Source organism: Anolis sagrei, chromosome 2 (assembly GCF_037176765.1).
Source record: "Anolis sagrei isolate rAnoSag1 chromosome 2, rAnoSag1.mat, whole genome shotgun sequence".
Classification (NCBI taxonomy): Eukaryota; Metazoa; Chordata; class Lepidosauria; order Squamata; family Dactyloidae; genus Anolis; species Anolis sagrei.
In genome coordinates this window covers 117,332,581-117,351,610 of record NC_090022.1, presented here as the reverse complement: position 1 = coordinate 117,351,610, position 19,030 = coordinate 117,332,581, and the positions used below count along the sequence as shown (strand labels likewise).

At 42.7% G+C, this 19,030-nt stretch overlaps 1 protein-coding gene across 6 annotated transcripts; it reads left to right on the top strand.

Moving 5' to 3' along the window:
* Positions 1-280: 280 nt before the first annotated feature.
* On the top strand, positions 281-18,238 carry MIF4GD (MIF4G domain containing). Of its 6 annotated transcripts, XM_060764700.2 has the most exons (7): positions 281-609; positions 2,558-2,613; positions 9,611-9,739; positions 10,825-10,934; positions 12,863-13,018; positions 13,839-13,931; positions 15,649-18,238. In XM_060764700.2, exons 3-7 carry the CDS (start codon positions 9,658-9,660, stop codon positions 15,874-15,876), a joined length of 669 nt encoding a protein of 222 aa, XP_060620683.1. In that variant the 5' UTR covers positions 281-609; positions 2,558-2,613; positions 9,611-9,657; the 3' UTR covers positions 15,877-18,238. The 6 variants fall into 6 exon arrangements, with proteins under 6 accessions (XP_060620683.1, XP_060620684.1, XP_060620686.1 ...); XM_060764701.2 differs by lacking the exon at positions 2,558-2,613; XM_060764703.2 differs by lacking the exons at positions 281-609; positions 2,558-2,613 and adding an exon at positions 4,453-4,705.
* Positions 18,239-19,030: the final 792 nt, after the last annotated feature.

The following is a 19,030-nucleotide window of genomic DNA, read 5'->3' as shown; positions in this document are numbered from 1 at the left end:
GTCTTAAAAACTAGCAGGTCTGTTGTGGAGTGGAAAAAACCACACCAGCTAATTAGTTGGAATCTATTGGGGCAGCATAGGTTGCGGTCCCCATGTCACATGGGCGCATTTTACTCTAATGTGTGCCTCAGTTCACAGTGCAGTTCGCAAGGCGGTGCTGTTGCTCCATGCAAGGGAGGAACACTGCTATGTTCACTTTGTCTGCAAACAGTGGCATCTTAATTAGATTGGTGTTAAGCTGGGTTAGTCCAGGAGGCACGAAAGAACTATTAAAACAACAGATGGTTGACCTAATTGATGCATCCAGGGCAGGCAGCAGAACAGCGATTTCCCCCCATCCTTTCAAACACAAACCAAAGTGTTATCTAGAAAGATAGTGCTGTTATTGTTTTAATACTGTTTGCTCATGGGATGGGTGTTGATAAAATAAGCTGGGAGCTATTTGGAGAGCTGCAGACCGCCTCCTGGAGATAAGTGACATGCCTCGCTTGGATGTGGCTTGATGCACAGAGAGGCCTCCTCCCATTGGCAGGGAATGCCTGAAGAAAGCAAAGCAACTGCCCCTTAATTTAAGGAGGCAGTGGAGTAAAGTTTTACTGCTTCACAAAGGTAAGTGAACATAGTTTGTTTGAACTACATATTTAGTCCATTTTGAATTTACGTAGCTGTCTTACATTGATTCAGAGTGTTGTGTTGCGCTAAGCGTATCTCAGTCAAGTCCAATGCTGAAGCCACAATAACATTGCACCCAGGCAAGAGGAAAAAGTACAGAAAAACTTTACTCTTATCAGCAGAGTTAAAACATAAACTTGCGATGTTACAAACAGTGCAACAAACTTACATAGTCTTTGTAAGCAATACAGAATAAGGCTTCTTCATCCAAATGTGAGAGCAGTAGAAATGGTTGAGCAAAATGCCTGAGTAAAGCCTCCTCAGAGCAAAAGCTGAACTGTATTCTAAAAACCATACAGTTATACCCCACCGGTTGTGGTCCAAACTTACTAGTTGACCTACATTAGTAGCTGCACATAATAATTAAAAGCATAAGTTTTTTTTAACACACACACATACTTGATCCTGTTATGACTTGCTGTAACATGTTGCACATCCAGCCCATTGTTGGCTGTTTTGGCTGTTGGTGGTTACAGACTATCCTCAACTACTTCTTGCTGGCTCCTTGGGTTGACCTACATTAAATGATTGCCACAGTTGGGTGCCACTTTAACTGCTATGACCCCATGCTATGAAGTCCAGGGATATGTAGTTTAATAAGGTACTCCGAATTCTTTGCTAGAGAGTTCTAGTGCTGTAGATCTGGGAATTGACTAATTCTGTCTCAAGCAGAGAATGCCAGTAGCTCATCAAACTGCAATCTCAGGTATCACATTGCTGTACGCTCCTTGTACGTGCAAGCTGTATGCAGTGCTACTGTATAGTCATGAAGTTATGCTCTTGCTGAAATCTGTGTTCAACATGTAATGTCAAAATCGTAAGTCTAATGAAGTGCACTCTATTTAGTGTTTGCGGTGACACAGCATTCCTGGCCTTGATAATGTTCTGTGTCCATCTATAACAGGCATGGGCAAACTTAGACCCTCCAGGTGTTTTGGACTTCAACTCCCTCAATTCCTAATAGCCGGTAGACTGTTAGGAATTGTGGGAGTTGAAGCCCAAAACACCTGGAGGGCCTAAGTCTGCCCATGCCTGATCTATAACTTCTTATTGCTAACAAATTGATTTCCATCTAACAGCAGGACATATTACAACCATATCAACTATGTAGCCAGTGGAATATTTCTTTCCTCCTTTTGGCACCTAATCAGCTTGTATTTGTAGAACATGCCAAATTCTGAAAATATTTAGCAGTTAAGTTGGTATGATATACGAGATATGTGCGTATATTCAAATACAGCTATTCTTCTTCGGGATTATACCCATCACAATTAAATTAATTTTTCACGCTGTCTGCTATTGTAAGCAATTAAATGGGTTCGTGTAATAAAAACAGTGAAACCAATCTATCACTTTAGAATTAACACTATTCTTCATGCATGTTTTAACTTTGTAATGTTCATCAAAAAATCAACAAGATCCCATAAACCCTCATATTAGGATACTCATGGTTGGTTGATCTGTAGTTTTATAGCACTGTTATAATTATGATAACACAGTTAAAGGTTACTGTGAGGATAGGTTTTTAAACCACAGGAAATATTAAATGTGAAACATAAAGTCATTAGCAGCATTAAGCATTGTTATCATTGCTCAAGGCAATGTATGCATGAATCTAACTGCACCACTTAGAGCCTATTTTAGGGCCTATTCTATAGTGGCAGAGGCAGGAAATAAATTGTATCACTAGTCTGTTGTCCAGCAAAGTTATTTTAGCTGTAGAAGCGGCTAGTAGAAGACGAATCAGTGGCATAACAAGTGTAACAGATTTTTCTGAGCACAGCTGCGTCTATGTGTCCTTAAAGAAAGCATTATTAAATCACCTTTGGATCCTCCCATCATAGGTAATGATTAACAAGTCTCCATTCTTCCTTGTTTGAGCAAGGTCCTAGAAGACATGGTGGCAACAAAAGTCTGGGATCAGAGAGGCAGCAGGTGAAAGTTAGTATTTATGTTTCTCTTATAGCGGGCTAAGATCCTTACAAATGACTTACTTCTCTCAGGTTGCAATGTAGTTTAAAGTTATTTGTTTAAATTCAGACGATAATGAGAGACTGAACAAAGAAAGGTAGATTAAAATATTTACAGCCTGTGTACTATTGAGCAAACCAGTCTCAGTTACATTTCTCTGCTCATTTATTTTTCTGACCCATAGACAAGTTTGTATTTATGAACTTCAGAGCCAGGCACAGTAAAATAGTACTCTCCTTAAGGAAATGTTTTCTTAACCATCTGTTTCTTAAAACTGCAAATAGAGCAAGAAATAAGTTGGCTGCGATGAATGATTTTGTGTTGACTGTGGGGTTGGAGGGTGTTTCAGATTATAATGGGCCTCCCCGATTGCTTTTGGCTGGGTCTGTGTTGCCCTGCTTCTTCCTGGTGCAATTTCACATTATGATCTTCTATTTTTGTTGACTACAACTCCTACATTCCCGGCAACTGGCAACTCTGGTTTGGTTTGACAATTGCTCACCGCATCGATTTGTCCACCTGCAGAAGAGGCAGGCTTGTCTTAAGGCAGAATAAGGCAGCTACTTCATGCAACAGAGTCTAGTTTAATAGGAGGGAGTAGCCACGGCAGCCATTCCAGTTTCCTTCTCATGCGTGGCTTGTGTCCCCTGAGCTGGCCTTCTCCCTTGCATGGAGACGGGGCTGGTTTTCTGATGGTGGAAGCAATTCAGATACTAGAGCAGATGGCTTGGCTTCTGTATATGGAGTGAACTGCATGGTGTAGAAGGCAGCAGATGTAGTGAAACTGGCTCACCTGCATAGATTATGTTGTGTTACATAGTGGCTCTTGTGTGCCTTCAAGTCAAGGTGTACACAGAGGTGGTCTGGCCAGCTCCTTCCTCAGAAATATACCGTTGCAATGAGAGCGACTGGTCTTGCGAAACCCTATTGTGTTGAGACAATGGGGATGACAGGAGGGGAGAGGCAGACTACCCACAAAAGGTGTGACAACCGGCCTCCGGACTGCTGCTTTTTCTTCTCCTCCTCCTCCTCCTCCTCCCTCCCCCTGAGCGGAGCCATTCCATGTGACCCCTGGAAGCAGGGACATTTCAGCGTTTTCATTTTTAAGCTTCTTCCGGGGTTATTTGGGGTGCTGATTCGGAAAACTGAATTGGTTAGACCACATCAGCTCTGGATTATTAAATATGGTTTTCCGTGGGTGAGCAGATGGCGACTACTTGATAGCATATGTTCTGTATCAGAAACTAGAGCTGATGTGGTCTACCCAATGCAGTTTTCTGAATCAGCACCCCAAATAACCAAACCAAATCTAAATTTGACCAAAAACTGATTTGTAACACTTTTGGTACTAATGTTGGAGAGTGGTTCCTGGTCAAAGTGGTCCTGAGTCAAAACTGTCCCTGGTCAAAGTGGTCCTCAGTCAAAGTGGTCTCTGGTAAAAAAAAAAAAAGGGTTGGGAACCACTGCCTTTATTGGATAGTGAGCCCCCCCCCCCCCTCTCAAAGAAGCCAACCGACTAGCAACAGCGGTTCTCAACCTGTGGGTCCCCAGGTGTATTGGTCTACAACTCCCAGAAATCCCAGCCAGTTTACCAGCTGTCAGGATTTCTGAGAGTTGAAGGCCAAAACATCTGGGGACCTACAGGTTGAGAACCACTGGTAGCAATTTGGGGAAGGGGGCGCCCTCTATTTCCCCCTTCCCTCTTTTTCTGAGCCAGAGGAGAGTCTCAACTTCCCAGCAGGTGGCGCTGTGGCGCTCCACACTTCTCCCCACCCGCCACGGCCTTGGCCCAGCCTTGCGAGGAAATGACCAAAGAGGAAGGAGCCCCGCGGTGCCTGGCCGGTCCTGGGAGAGAGCAGGAGCCGAGGAGAGAAGGAGGAGGAGGAGGATGCCCCTCCTGCACTTGCACTCCATGCTGGAGCTGCTGCCCTTCCTGCTCCTCCTGCTGCTCTGCTCGGCCGTGGGCTTCCTCCTCCTCTTCCTCCAGAGGCCTCCCCCGGAGAACAAGCAGAACTAGGCGCCGGGCTGCTGGAAGATGCCGGGCCCCACCAGCCCCACGCAGGTAGGTAGGTGGGTGGGTAGGTGGGCGGGTGGCCTGCCTCGGGGCGCTGCCTTGCTCCCTTGGCTCTGCTTCCATGTATTTCCATCCCAAGGGCGCGTCTACACGGCAGAGTTAGCCCAGTTTGGTACCCACTTTGACTTAGCACGGGCTAGTGCTATGGAATCCTGGGAAGTGACGCCTTGAACCTTCTCTGGGTGCCTCCCCAAATTATAATTTCTGGGATTCCATATCATTAAGCCATGGCAGTTAAAGTGGATGTACTCAAAGGCACAGGCGTTTGAGTCTGGAATGTCAATTTGCAACATCTTGTATTACTTTTGAGGCCAACTAAATTGTAGCATGAGCTTTCCAACATTACACAATGAATGTACTTGGACCCTCCTTCAATTGCCATGGCTGTATGCTATGGGATTCTGGGAGTTTTAGAGCTTTATAAGATCTTTACACTATTGCCACACTAAACTGCAACTCCCACAATTCCATAGCATTGAACCCTGGCAGTTGAAGTGCCTTCAACTGCATTAATTCTCCAGCGTAGATGCATCCCCATAAGTCTGAGCTTAGCCAAACAATGTCTTCCTTCAGAGATGCCTCAGCATATTCTTGCCGTCTTGTTTTGCCTAAAATACTGAGTTCTGCCAACGTGTCAGTGCAGGCAGACAACCAGTTTCCGGCGTCGGAAATACTCCCAGCCCTTCTGGTTCCCTCCCTAGGCAGCTGTGATTCGTGGGCGAGTGTTGGACTGGGAATTGGAAAACTTATTTCCCAGACACCACTGAGCCATGTTATCCTCTGGCAGACCTTAAAAGCCACTCCTTTTCTCTGCTTCCTTAGCCTAACTTACTCCTCAGGGCTGCTGTTTTGGAGATGGTGTGCTTTCCCTTGTCCTCCTTGGAGGAAAGGTGAGGTGGGAGCCTAGCTCCAATAAATATGGTGAGCATACACATAGCTGAGTATCATATGTATGTGTGTCCCCAGTTCAGTACAGGGAATATGCAAGGTAACTTGTACACAGGTTATATCTTGACTTTTCCCTTACCTTTTTCTTGAGAAACTGTAAGTAGTTTCTGGTGTAAGAGAATTGGCCATCTGCAAGGACGTTGCCCAGGGGATGCCTGGATGTTTTACCATCCTGTGGGAGACTTATCTCATGTCCCTGCATGAGAAGCTGGAGCTGACAGATGGGAGCTCATCCCACTCCCTGGATTCAAACCACAGACCTTCCAGTCAGCGGTCCTGCTGGCACAAGGGCTTAACCCATTGTGCCACTGAGGGCTCCTTCCCCTTGCTAAAATAGGAGAATTAAGGAGATCGTAAAGTATGTTATACTTATTTTGTACAAGTTGCCATCTGCATACAGATCTAGACATGTTTCATTATTTCTGAATGTATATTTTCTGATTATATATGAGATAGTGTTAAATAATTAACAAAAAGTAAAGGAAAAATAAAAAAAAAGGAGATTGGGCCCACAGATATTGATGAGCATTTTATATGTTGTGAGAGTGGGCAAAATTGGAAGCCCTCACTACTTAGACAGTACAAACCCTATGTCCACGAGGGGCACGTGAAGCCGTGGATAATAGCAAACCATATTGAAACGAAGAAACTCTGGTTTAAGAATATCATAGAGCTGTGGTTCTCAGCCTGTGGGTCCCCAGGTGTTTTGGCCTTCAACTCCCAGAAATCCTAACAGCTGGTAAAATGGGTTGTGTGTTTTCCGGGCTGTATGGCTGTGTTCCAGAAACATTATCTCCTGACGTTTTGCCTGCATCGTATTGAAGGAGTTAATGAGCTTAATAATGCTAAAATGCTGAAATGCTAACTTACCCTTCTCGGCAAAAGGGTACGGGAAATTGGAGGCCAAAGGGGAGATTATATGTTTTGATTATACAAGATGTTCAAGATGTCTAAAAACACAGGATGACCTGACATTTCAATGCTTACCTATATACAAAAAATTATATGTTTATCTATGCTGGCGCTTATCAGTTAGAAGGGTCGAAATGGCCAAATAATGAGAAAAGCATGTTTTTAATAATCTGATTGGAGAATGGAGATGGGTTGAGGGATTACTCCTTGACACAGTAAAAATTGCATAAAAGATAACAGGAAGATTGTAACAGGACGGAAAGCCATTTCTTTGAAGGCACACTCTGGTCTTTGGCTGTTTCGTCTCTGCATGGCCACACTGAAGAAAAAAAAAAATGCTTCACCTAAGGAGGCTGGTTGATTGCATCTGCTCTGTGGGACCGAGATGTTTTAGGAGTTCCCTTTCAGTATGACAGACATTCTCAAAGGTTGTGAGGTCTGCTGGAAACTGGTAATCTGACTGGGATTTCTGGGAGTTGTAAGCCAAAACACCTGGGGACCCACAGGTTGAGAACCACTGTCATAGAGAATGCCATTAGGATTTTGACAAGCTGGAAGGTGTCCATAGGAGGGTAACTTAAATGATCAGAGGTCTGGAGACCATGTCCTATGAGGAGCGCCTTAAAGAGCTGGGAATGTTTAGCCTGCAGAAGAGAAGGTTGAGAGAAGATATGGTATTTGTGTATAAATATGTGAAAAGAGTGTCATAAAGAAGAGGGAACAGGCTTGTTTTCTGCTTCCTTTGAGACTAGGACTCGGAGCAATAGGTTCAAATTACAGGAGATGACATGCCACCTGAACATTAGAAAGAACCTCCTGACCACAGGAGCTGTTCAAGAGGAACTCTCTGCTTTGGATTGTGGTGGAAGCTCCTTCCTTGGAGGTTTTTAAGGCTGGATGGCCATCTGTCAGGAGTGCTTTGATTGTTTTTTTCCTGCATGGCTGAATGGATTGGACAGTATGGCCCTTGTGTTCTCTTCCAACTCTGATTCCTTGAAAATCATGCTGGATATCTAGAAAATGTCTAGCGAGGATATATGAAACTTTAGATACCAGTCCTGTAGATACTGGGGTTGTACTGTTCAGAGATTTTGGCCAGCAGTAATATGAAATGGAAAGAGTGATAGTGGAGGAAGCTCCTTTACCATTTTTGAATCCATCAGACTGAAGTTGCCACACTCTGAAACAGTGAATAGAACCACAATCATCATGAATGATAGATCCCTTATGGCCAAGTGTGATTGTCTTCCAGAGGTCTGGTTTTGGTGGTGGGTCCATTAGTGATGGTGGAGACCTATTTTATATCTGCATAGTTCTTTATCTGTAGTATAGGAATAGGGAACTCATGGGTCTCCAAATATTGTTGTGCTACAGTTCTTACAGTCCTTCACTATTGATTATGTAGGGCTGATGGGAGCTGCAGCCCAGCAACATCTGGAGAACTACGTACATGTTTCCTGCACATGAGATAGTTTCCATAACCAAAGTGTCTTCTCACTAAGATCTTCTTATCAAGGTCTTTGCACCAAATCAGAACAGTATTGTTTGTTCTGACCAGCATCATAACTCCATATGTGAAAATATTTTCTAGTCTTTGTCAGCCAAGATTTTTTTCAGATGGAGATACTCAGAATTGTTCCATTTTGAGCAACTGCTACATGAAAAGGAAGTGTTCTCCTATTCAACTGGAAAACCTAATGTGGAAATCCAATGTGTGTGGGTTCCAGGACAATCCTTTAATTCAGTGGTTCTATGGGTCCCCAGGTGTTTTGCCCTTCAACTCCCAGAAATCCCAGCAACTTTACCAGCTGTTAGGATTTCTGGGAGTTGAAGGCCAAAACATCTAGGGACCCACAGGTTGAGAACTACTGCTTCAACCATTTCTTTATGTGGTGAGGGGATTGAATGCCACAGATAGAAGCCATTCGCTCTGAAACCATTATGTTTTTCTCCTGCATATTATAGCCTTCATTCTCTGTGTACAAGAATGCTTGTGTGACTGGTTTTGTATGTGGTGAGACTTGTTTATCCAGCTATCTGCCTACAAATCAACTTCAACATATGATTCCAAGAACCCAGGCCATCAAGTGCCTTGCTGGGACCTTGCAAACTAAGAGCCATTGTTTCCTTGCATCATTATTTAACCATGTTGGGCGAGTGGGCTTAATAACAAAAGACCCTCCTGATAAATGTACAGCAGAGTAACTTATCAACAGCAGCGTGACTCAGCACCAGTAGCCCAAAATGATAAAAAGAAGAAAAACACACAGACCAATGTTATATCTTCCATAGAAGGCTTTTTCTTTGTAACAAAATAATATGGTTGATCTATTTACAAGATCAAGGTTTCCATGAATTAAATAAACAAATATATAGTATTGTCGAAGGCTTTCATGGCCAGAATCACTGGGTTGTTGTGAGTTTTTCGGGCTGTATGGCCATATTCCAGAAGCATGCTCTCCAGACATTTCACCTGCATCTATGGCAGGCATGCTCAGAGGTTGTGAGGACCAGAAACTGATCACAAATTCAGTGGCATATAAATATATTTAATACTTTTTTTAAAGATAAACCCCAGTGTGTTGGGTCTTTTCTCTGGAAACACACTTTGTTTAGTCAATTAGTTTTTGGCTGATGTCAGTGAAAGGGCCTGTCAGAGCTCTGGAATTTTGATGAGTGAGCAATGCATTTGGCCCTGCGTCAATCCAGCTTTCGCAAGCCTTGCAACAATCCATTGGCCTGGCACTGAACAAGGTAGGCAGATGAGGGTGGCTTTTTAATCAGAACAAATCTCTCCTCCACCTCTCAAGTAAGCAGAACAAGTCAAGGTCCTGGGATCCTTGGAGAACAGGAAGGATATGCTGGGCGAGAAGAGCTTTTGTTCCAATGTTTCCCATTTTGTTAATGAGGGGCTTATTTGTGATTTGGTAGCTTCAGTGTGTCTGGCAGTCCCCTGTTAGTGCTTACGCCAACTAGGACTAATACTGTCCCCGCCCCGAGTAAACAGTGTGTGATCTCTTCTTTTCCCCACAGTTACTACTAACGCAGCTGCTTCCTTGACCACTGAAAGGGGGAAAGAGATGGGAGACTCAGGCAAAGAAGACTATAAGATACACTCATTTGATACAGAGATTCAGCACTTGCTGAAGACAGCTCTCAAAGGTCAGCATCTCTCTCTCTGCCTCTCTTTCTCTTTTTTCCCCTCTCATCTTCTCTCCCTCTATTCTTTCTCCTCACCTCCATTGACTACGTTAGGTATGGAGTTGAACACCTCTATGAATCAGGCAGAATCCATAAGCCCCAATCCATAGCAAAGTAGAAAATCAATTTTCAAAATAGTAAAGAGGTATGGTGCATTCAGTTTAGGCCTCCTTTCAAGTTCACAGTCTTCCCACCTCTGACATTCACTTTCACTGCAGTGTGCAGTCAGTGACAATGCTGTTGTAATGTTCATCTGAACTGAAAGATGCCATATCAGTGGTGGTTTCTTTGTAAATGAAATCTGGTGTGGAATTAGTTCATTGTTGCCTTTCTTCCTTCCTTTTGTATCTTGAGAATGTTATTATTGAAATTGTAAACTACTTCATAGAGGGAGCCCTCAGTAGCACAGCAGGTGAAACAATTGAGCTGCTGAACTTGCTGACCAAAAGGTTGGCGGTTCAAATCAAAGGAGCAGGGTGAGCTCCTGCTGTTAACCCCAGCTTCTGCCAACCTGGCAGTTCGAAAACATGCAAATGTTCCCACTCCGATGGGAAGGTAATGACGCTCCATGCAGTCATGCTGGCCACATGACCTTGGAGGTGTCTGTGGACGCCAGCTCTTTGGCTTAGAAATGGAGATAAGCACCACCCCACAGAGTCAGACACAAATTAGATTTAATGTCAAGGGGAAACCTTTACCTACTTCATAGAAAGAAAGGTCCAGGTTTCCTTTCCCAGGGGCTGTGACACTTCATGCAGTTTGAAACTGGACTGAAATTATAGGCTGCATATAACTTAGCAGTGGATTTTCTTGTGTAGTCTTAAACATCGATCACATATCTCAGGTCTTTGGGTTCCTTCCCTGTTTCAGGTGGAATAGAAAGCAATATTTCTGACCAGAGAGTTGGGAAGAGGAACTTTGCCCATCACACCAAAAATTAAAGAATCTAGAAATTATATATGGCAGGAGAGTTCTAAACACCCAGAACCATACAAACCTCTGTTTGCTTCACCTCAAGGATAACAATGTTGCCTCTTCTTCTGTAGACCCCAACAGTGTGGATTTGGAGAAGGTGGCCAATGTCATTGTGGACCAGTCCCTCAAAGACTGTGTGTTCAGTAAAGAAGCAGGGCGTATCTGCTACACCATCATCCAGGTAGGAGTTTGAGCATCCCGCATTTTCAGAATTGCTCTCTTCTTTGGTGTGTGTCGGTCACATCTATGTATTCTGTAGATTATGTTTATATGTACACGGTTTCATTTTTAATAATGTATCTCTGTATGTGATCAGTATGCATGGTATTTGGCCATAGTTTTCCTAATTGGTTCAATAATCCCTTGTGTTAAAGTCAAAATGTAAACCTGAGAACAGCCCTATAAAAACTTGATATGGTTGTGGAAATCATGAGATTTGAAAACAAACTAAATGCAGGTTTCTTTTCTTTTTTTCTTTTTTTTCTTTTTTTGGTCATTTGGATCTTTTCAGTATGGTGCCATAATGTCTTCAACATTATTACACTACTGTGAGAGTTAGGGCCTTTCCAGACAGGCCCTATATCCCAGGATATTATCCCAGGTTTTCTGTTTATCCCAGATTATCTGGCAGCAGGGACTCATTTAATCTGGTTTAAAGCAGAAAACCTGGGATCAGATCCTGGGATATAGGGCCTGTCTGGAAGAGCCCTTTGAAACTTGCTTTGAGATGTTAATTGGGGCCCTAAATATTCTAAAACATGAGTATTATTATTATTATTATTATCTTTATTTGTACCCCGCTAGCATCTCCCACAGGACTCGATGCGGCTTACACAGGCCAGAGCCTCAAAACACAATACAATAAAACATAACACAATAATAAGCAAAGCAAACCAAAACAATCAAGCAAAATAACAACAATAACTACCTCAGGACACAATTAAAACTGGTTCGGCCGGCGCAATGGGGTACAGAGGTTAAAATGCTGAGATGGCAGGAGGAACATGGAATAAAAGGTGCGGTGTGCAGTAACATCGGTTGTGCTAAGGTGCTTCTAGGACTTGGGAAGGGGGAAATTCCTAATCTGGGAAGGCACATCGGAACAGCCAGGTTTTTAGGTTCCTTCTGAAAACTGCTAAAGTAGGGGCCTGTCGGAGATCTTTTGGGAGGGCATTCCAAAGTCGGGGGGCCGCCACAGAGAAGGCCCTGTCCCGTGTCCCCACCAAACGCGCTTGCGACGTGGGTGGGATCACGAGCAGGGCCTCCCCAGATGATCGGAGTGAGCGTGTGGGTTCGTAGATGGAGATGCGGTCACGCAGGTAGGGTGGTCCCAAACAGTTCAGGGCTTTGTAGGTGAGCACCTGCACCTTGAATTGGGCTCGGAAAATAAATGGCAGCCAGTGGAGCTCCTTAAACAGAGGGGTAGACCTCTCTTGATAGTGGGCCCCGGTTAACATCCTGGCTGCTGCCCGCTGGACCAATTGAAGTTTCCGAGCCGTCTTCAAGGGCAGCCCCACGTAGAGCGCATTGCAGTAATCTATTCTAGAGGTGACCAAGGCGTGGACCACCCCGGCCAGAATAGGTGCTGTGTAGCCCTCCAAGATGTTATGGGAATGCGTTCTCTATTGGCTAGTACTGCTGGGAATTCTAATCCAATGACATCTGGAAGGATACATAATTGCCTCCTTATGAAACATCCTGGTACCATCCTTGTTTCTTCTGGCTATTCTGTATTCCTTTGTAACTGATGAAAGATAAGTAAGTAAGTAAGTAATGAAAGCAGGTAAAAACTATTTGTCCTGTTCCCTATTTCAAACAAAGCAAAATAACGTAAAATTAAATAAAATTATAGATGACATGTATGTGTGCATTGGAGCTCATATAGGATTCTGGATGAAACCATGCTGTTCACCTTGGTTCCAGCCTATTTCCAGCCATGTTTCTTTGCTACAGCTCAATTTGGTTTGGTCGAATCTGCTTGTACATTTTGGATATTAAGCTCTGCTGAGGGGGTAGAAAGTGCATCTGCTTGTTCAAGAACAACCTAGATTTTGTGAACAAAAATATTTACCGACCTCCGTTTTGCTTCTCTGTAAACTTTGTGCACAGGCAGAAAGCAAGCAGGTGGGCCAGAGTGTCTTCCGGCGGGGCCTCCTCAACCGCCTTCAGCAGGAGTATAAGGACCGTGATGAGTTGCGAGCTCGTTCTCTCCAGGCTTGGATTGGCTACGTCACCTTCATCTGTAGCATCTTTGATTATCTGAGAGTAAGTAATGGGGCTGAGCTGCTGTGATCAGCTTGTCCCTCTTCCGTTGAATCTCCAGGCCAGAAATTCAGGATTGGTATAATTCTGGCTCGTTTATATAATGTTTTTATGCTGCCCAATCATATTCCAAAGATGAAAGGACCAATCAGTTAATAATGGAGGTCTAAGTATGTTTCTTCCACTGTAAGCTCTGTTGAGGTCCCATAACAAGCCAAAAGATGACAAGATTGTAATTTGGCAAGGCTGAAAAGTTTGGGAATTTTTAGAATGCACTCCTCTAAAAGACAGCAAGAGAAACAATGGATGTTTATCTTGCTGTCTTTTTGAGGAATGGAACTAATAAAGAAGACACTTTTCCCAGCAGACATTTCAGTTCAGATGGCAGGAGCCACCTTCACTCTCTTAATTCAGCATCTCCAGCCATTGTTTTTTTCAGATGTTTTGGACTATATTATCCCTCATTCCCAGCAACACTCCAGTATCTGGAGATGATAGACATTGTAGTCCAGAACACCTACATGAAACCTAGTTTGAGGAAGATTGTTTCACATTTAACACATGTATTTTGATTTGAGTTTTTAAAGAAAGCACCTGCTTTATCATGCATCTGAGTCAGTAGTGCTTTCAGGAAAAAGAAAGCTCATGCCTCAATATATTGATTTGGATTGAAGTCACTGCACAGCTCTTTATTGTTCTTCTTTCCACGCTTGTCACAGCTATTCTTCTGGATCTCTTAGGGCCAACCAAGTGAGGAAGGGAGGTATTTAAGCATGCCACCTGGGTTATAAATATCATTTGACAAGTACACTTTCACTGACAGGTCAACAACATGCCCATGATGGCATTGGTGAATCCAGTTTATGATTGCCTGTTTCAGCTGGCACAACCTGATAGCATGCGAAAAGAGGAAGAGGTGAGTGCTATAGGGACACAGTAGGGCCAATAGTTAGGATGTAGGGAAGTTGGGAACAAAAGACTAAGTTTGGGGACTCTGGTAAGGGAAAAAAATGATTATTTGCCATTTCATCCTGAACATTATGGCAAGATCTAAAGATACCAGAGACTTGTGAAAGTTGTTTTTTCTGGGTTCTAATACCACCTAGCATTTAGGTATTGTTGATTCTTTAGGAATGACCTGTCATCTCACAGTGGTGTTTTTTAAAACTTTGCAACAAATTAGTCTTTTCTATTCTGGCATCCTCCAGATTGATTATACCTCATTATACTCAGGCATGGTGAGAAGAGTGGAGTCAGGAAATCTGATGGCTTACATTACAAAATGGGCAACATATGACTCTTGAAATGGTTTTGAACGGTACCGCCTACTAGTTGTGGCTACACTGGCTGGAGCTAAAGGGAGTGGTAGGCCAGAAACATGGGCTGTCCTTGGTCTGTTATCAAGATCATTTACAGAGGCTGATTATTTCTTCATCTTCAAGTAACCTTTATGTTTTTCACAGAGTAACCACAATATTGCCCTGGGCACACCTGACCTTTTATTTTGGAAGCTAAGCAATATAAAGATCTGGTTAGTACCTGGAGGCACCTATCAGGGCCCTTTAAGGCATAGGGAGCAGCCTTATCGCAAGTCAGACCATTACTCCTCCTAAATTAGTACAGTACAAATATTCTTTCCTAGCTTTACCAGAAGAGACACTGGGTACAAATCCACAGTGTCTTCTGGTAAAGCTAGGAAAGAATCCTTTCTGAAGCAAGCCTTCACTGCCAGACAGAGTTGACAATACAGTACAACCCTCATCTCTGTGGAACCGATATATGTAATTTCACTTATCCATTGATTCAGTTATTCAGTTTCCTGTACAAGGTGCACTCTTCTCGTTACCTCCATCATTTCCCCATTGAAAATAATAGGGTTTGCTATTATCCACGGTTTTATGTATCACCGAATGATGGCTGTACTGTAGTAGGACTAAATGATATGACTCAGGATATGACAGCTTTGCCAAAAGCAGAATGGATGGTGCTTTGCATTAGGTATTGTTTGGTTCTGATGGAACAAACCATCATGGTGCTCTTTGTGGTCAATTCTTACTGTACTTAGTACGATTGCAAATGGAGTCAAGCATGTATTTGGGGCATATAACTCTTTGTTTTCAAAAGCTAGAGCTTACCTTCCAATTTAAGCTAGACAATTTAAAAACGGCATGGTTTCCTGTTTTGTTGAATTTTAGATTGTAAGCTCTTTTTTGTGTATGCAAAGTATTACATACATTCATAGTATAATATCCTAAAGCAAATGGCAACTTTACTTTGGACAAATATGGTCAGTGTTCAAGTTTCTAGATGTAGTTCCCATCAGTCTGTTTTTGGTTTGTAGTAGTTCATGGATATCTTGGGGAGGGGGGGGGGCTCACAGGGGAAGCAGCTCCATTTTCTCTTAGGGCAGTGGTTCTCAACCTGTGGGTCCCCAGGTGTCTTGGCCTACAACTCCCAGAAATCCCAGCCATTTACCAGCTGTTAGGATTTCTGGGAGTTGAAGGCCAAAACATCTGGGGACCCAGAGGTTGAGAACCACTGTCTTAGGGTTAAAATGCAAACATGTTGAGTTTCTGTGCACCAGGTGCCCCCTGGCAAAACTTGAGTTCTTACAGAAAAGTCTTTCTATCAAGGTGGACTGCCTGGTACTGCAACTACACCGCATTGGGGAACAGCTGGAGAAGATGAACTCTCAGCGGATGGATGAACTCTTTTCTCTCCTGCGTGATGGCTTCCTTCTGCAGGAGGGCCTCAGCTCCCTCTCCCAGTTGCTGCTGCTGGAGATCATTGAGTTCCGGGCTGCTGACTGGAAAATGACAGATGCAGCCCAGAAGTACTATTACAGTGAGGTCACCGACTGAACCGTTAACCATCAACTCACAGGGAGAGTTTGCGTTTCCACTGACCTATTTTCACCAGCAACTTCCATTCAAAGGAAAACAAAAGCTGCAATTATTTTCAATGCTTTTTTTCTAGCACTTTTTGTATATAGAATATATAACAGGTTCCCTCAATAGCTCTTTTGCGCTGGTAGCTGCCAGCTGAAACCAAGGAGGTAGGCGGGCAGTTGCATTTAGTGGGGAGAAGGTATCTTTTCAGAACTGTTGCTCCTAATGTGTTGCACTAAATAGGGACCTGTTCTAATCATCACTGCAAGGTAGACTGACATTGTGAACAGGGTTGTACTTTCCTTACTTGCATATGTTGCATATGCTAATTTTGGAAGTATGCAATCTAAAAAATAATTTGGCAATGATTTAAAGTCTATCTAGTAATAACCTTGTTTACTCTGGAGGTAGACAGCAAACTGTGTCTTAAGCCCAAACTACCCTGTCATCTAATGCAGTTTGAAATTGCATTAGATGGCAATGTAGATGGAGCCCTACTCTCCAGTTTGTATTTGGCAGCTTGTTGCTTTTCATGCTCTTCTGTTTTTGTAACTGATTTCAATTTTATCAAGGAAAGTAATCCTGTAATCAAAGCACAAGCCTTGAATTTTAGTATGTGTCCTTGTAGCCTACTCTAAATACTCTAAAAATCACTTGCTGGGGGCAGCATTTAATTCACTTTTCCCATATGGGCTTCCTATGGATACTGTGATTGACCACCAAGGGAAGTGAATTCTCAACTAGATAGGCCTCTCATATCATCCAGTGGAGACCTGCTTATGATTTTAGGAGTCTCATTTATGCCGCTGCTACTAGCAGTCATTGGGAAGCATATATGATATTCTGAAATCAATGGCCAAAGTTAAGTTGCTAGTCTTAATGAAGTAGACCTGCTAAATCAGTGTAAACACATTGAAGTCAATGTTTAATTGCTCTGCTTTTTGATAAAATTCATAATTGGGGTGAAGCAAAATAAATGCTTCATTTAGAGTGCCTGTACTAAATAGCTATTAATGGCAAAGTTTTTAACATCTTTCCTGCTTCTGTCCAAAAAGGCAGTCAGGTTTTGAAAAACTGTTTGCGGCTTTCTAATATGAAAGGGAAAGTGGCCACATCTTCCTATCAGATTCTCATGAGATTAAAATTCTGCAGTATTGTTTCCATAAACAAATGGCATCATTGGAATGGCAGGTTCGCATCCTTTTTTTGTCACAGAAAGGTATGCTGTCTAAAAACTGACATTCTAAGTATACAGGGAGCATAAAATTCAGCAATATATTGTTCAAACTTGCCAGGATTGTACTATTTTGACTGCAAGCCTAAACACTTCATTTTCCAATTAAAACAGGTTTTTGAATACAGAAAATTATTTTAGTAGAACAAAATTAGCCTAGGGCCTTTTACCTTGCTATACAATAGGGTCACAAGCGAGGGGACTTTCATATAGGACATTGAGTTGCGTCTGTGTGGGATACTCCAAGGAAGGTGGAAAAACTTGACATTCTCTCGTATGTAAGTATGTTCCATCGAAATCAAGAGGCCCTTATTTCCAGCAGAACACATTTGGGACAATGATTGTCTCCCTCTCTGTTCCTTGAATTTTTATTTTTACATTGAAAGATTATAGCAGTTGTGAGAACTGTTTGGCCCTTCAAATGTGCTGGTTTACCACTCCCAGAGTAATGAAAACTGTAAGGACTCAACTCTCAAAATATTTAGAGGGCCAAAGATCCTGCACAATAGCCTCCTGGCATCAAGGGACAGACATCACTATTGTGTGGCATAATCATTAAAGGCGTGTCATACTACAGAAGCCGTTCAATTTTTAGCCACACAGATGACACTTAATGCTTCCACAACAGCACTTTCATTTCTTATACAGGATGTCACTATGAGTGGATTGATCCTGCTATAGTTGCAGGAGGGTGCTCCGCAAATGCTTTCAACCTACAGCCCCAATATATGCTTTTCCTTTTTAACCCACTCCCTGCCAGCTCAGGTATAGCTAACAGCTAAGGCAGTGCCTTCTTCCTCTAAGATGGGCAGGATTTGCTGAGATTTGCTGCTTCTCCATGATGTTCGAGAGCACAACTCACAATCCTATACACTGCTGGGCATGGTAGAAACATCAGGAGGGCCCCACTGGAGGATACATAATGCCAATGGACTTCCAGAGCCTTACTCTGGCAAAATTATTCCACTGAGAAGATACAACAACAAACCAGTTTTATAACTTTTATACAATTATTTTGAAGTACAGTATTGTACATTTCTACTAAGAAGGTTGTGGCTCTCTTTGGAACTTTTTAAAAAATAAACATTTTACACCACTGTCTACTGTAGTTTTGTATCTGCATTACAAAACATTTTAAACTTGTTTTTAAGTTCAAATGAATAACAGGTATTACAGGTACACCATAATGTAATCTGGGGTGTTGCTATTCAGGATCCTATGCACTCCTCACTTTGCAGTTCTGTCACCACTCTAGCAACTGAGTATGTTCAGCCCTCAATGTGCTTTGAGATATACCTATATATACTTTATAGTCCCCATCCCATTCAGGTTGCCCCACCCGCTTAAAAAATACATAGTTAAACCTTGGGGTTCCTCCAAGCATATAGCTCTTCTTTCTTTTACATGAAGAGTACAACATGGCTACATAAGGATTGTCATAACCAATATGGCGGACAAGCTAGAAACTCCAATGAATGTATTTGTAGGGCTGCTTCACGGCACAGGGCAACAATTCATTTGACGGATATCAGTGGCACATTGTACAGATTCATTCTACAGATGTACCAGCAAGGAGCCATCATTCTCAAATAAATATTGTACAGTAGGTCAATCTCATGATATTCTACAAGTGAAGGAATTAAGAAATCTGCAGATCAGCATCCAAGTATAAGTTAGGGGTAGTTTAGTCAAGCATCCTCCTCACTTTGGATGCCCGTACTATCAAATGATTGCCTACATAGCTGAATTGGCCACTACCGATGAAATGCTAGACCAGTTGTTTTCACATAAACTTGAATATACAGCAGTCCTTCTGAATATAGTCTAAAATTCAGCAATTTAGGTATGACAGCACAGAAAGTTAACAATAAAAAGGCATGTGCAAACCATGCT

Bases quoted from the DNA above. Each gene is read 5' to 3' on its own strand.
- MIF4GD (XM_060764701.2), top strand. From the start codon at position 9,658: ATGGGAGACTCAGGCAAAGAAGACTATAAGATACACTCATTTGATACA. The intron at 13,019-13,838 runs GTAAGTAATGGG...TTTCACTGACAG, and splicing joins GCATCTTTGATTATCTGAGA to GTCAACAACATGCCCATGAT. The intron at 13,932-15,648 runs GTGAGTGCTATA...CTTTCTATCAAG, and splicing joins GCATGCGAAAAGAGGAAGAG to GTGGACTGCCTGGTACTGCA.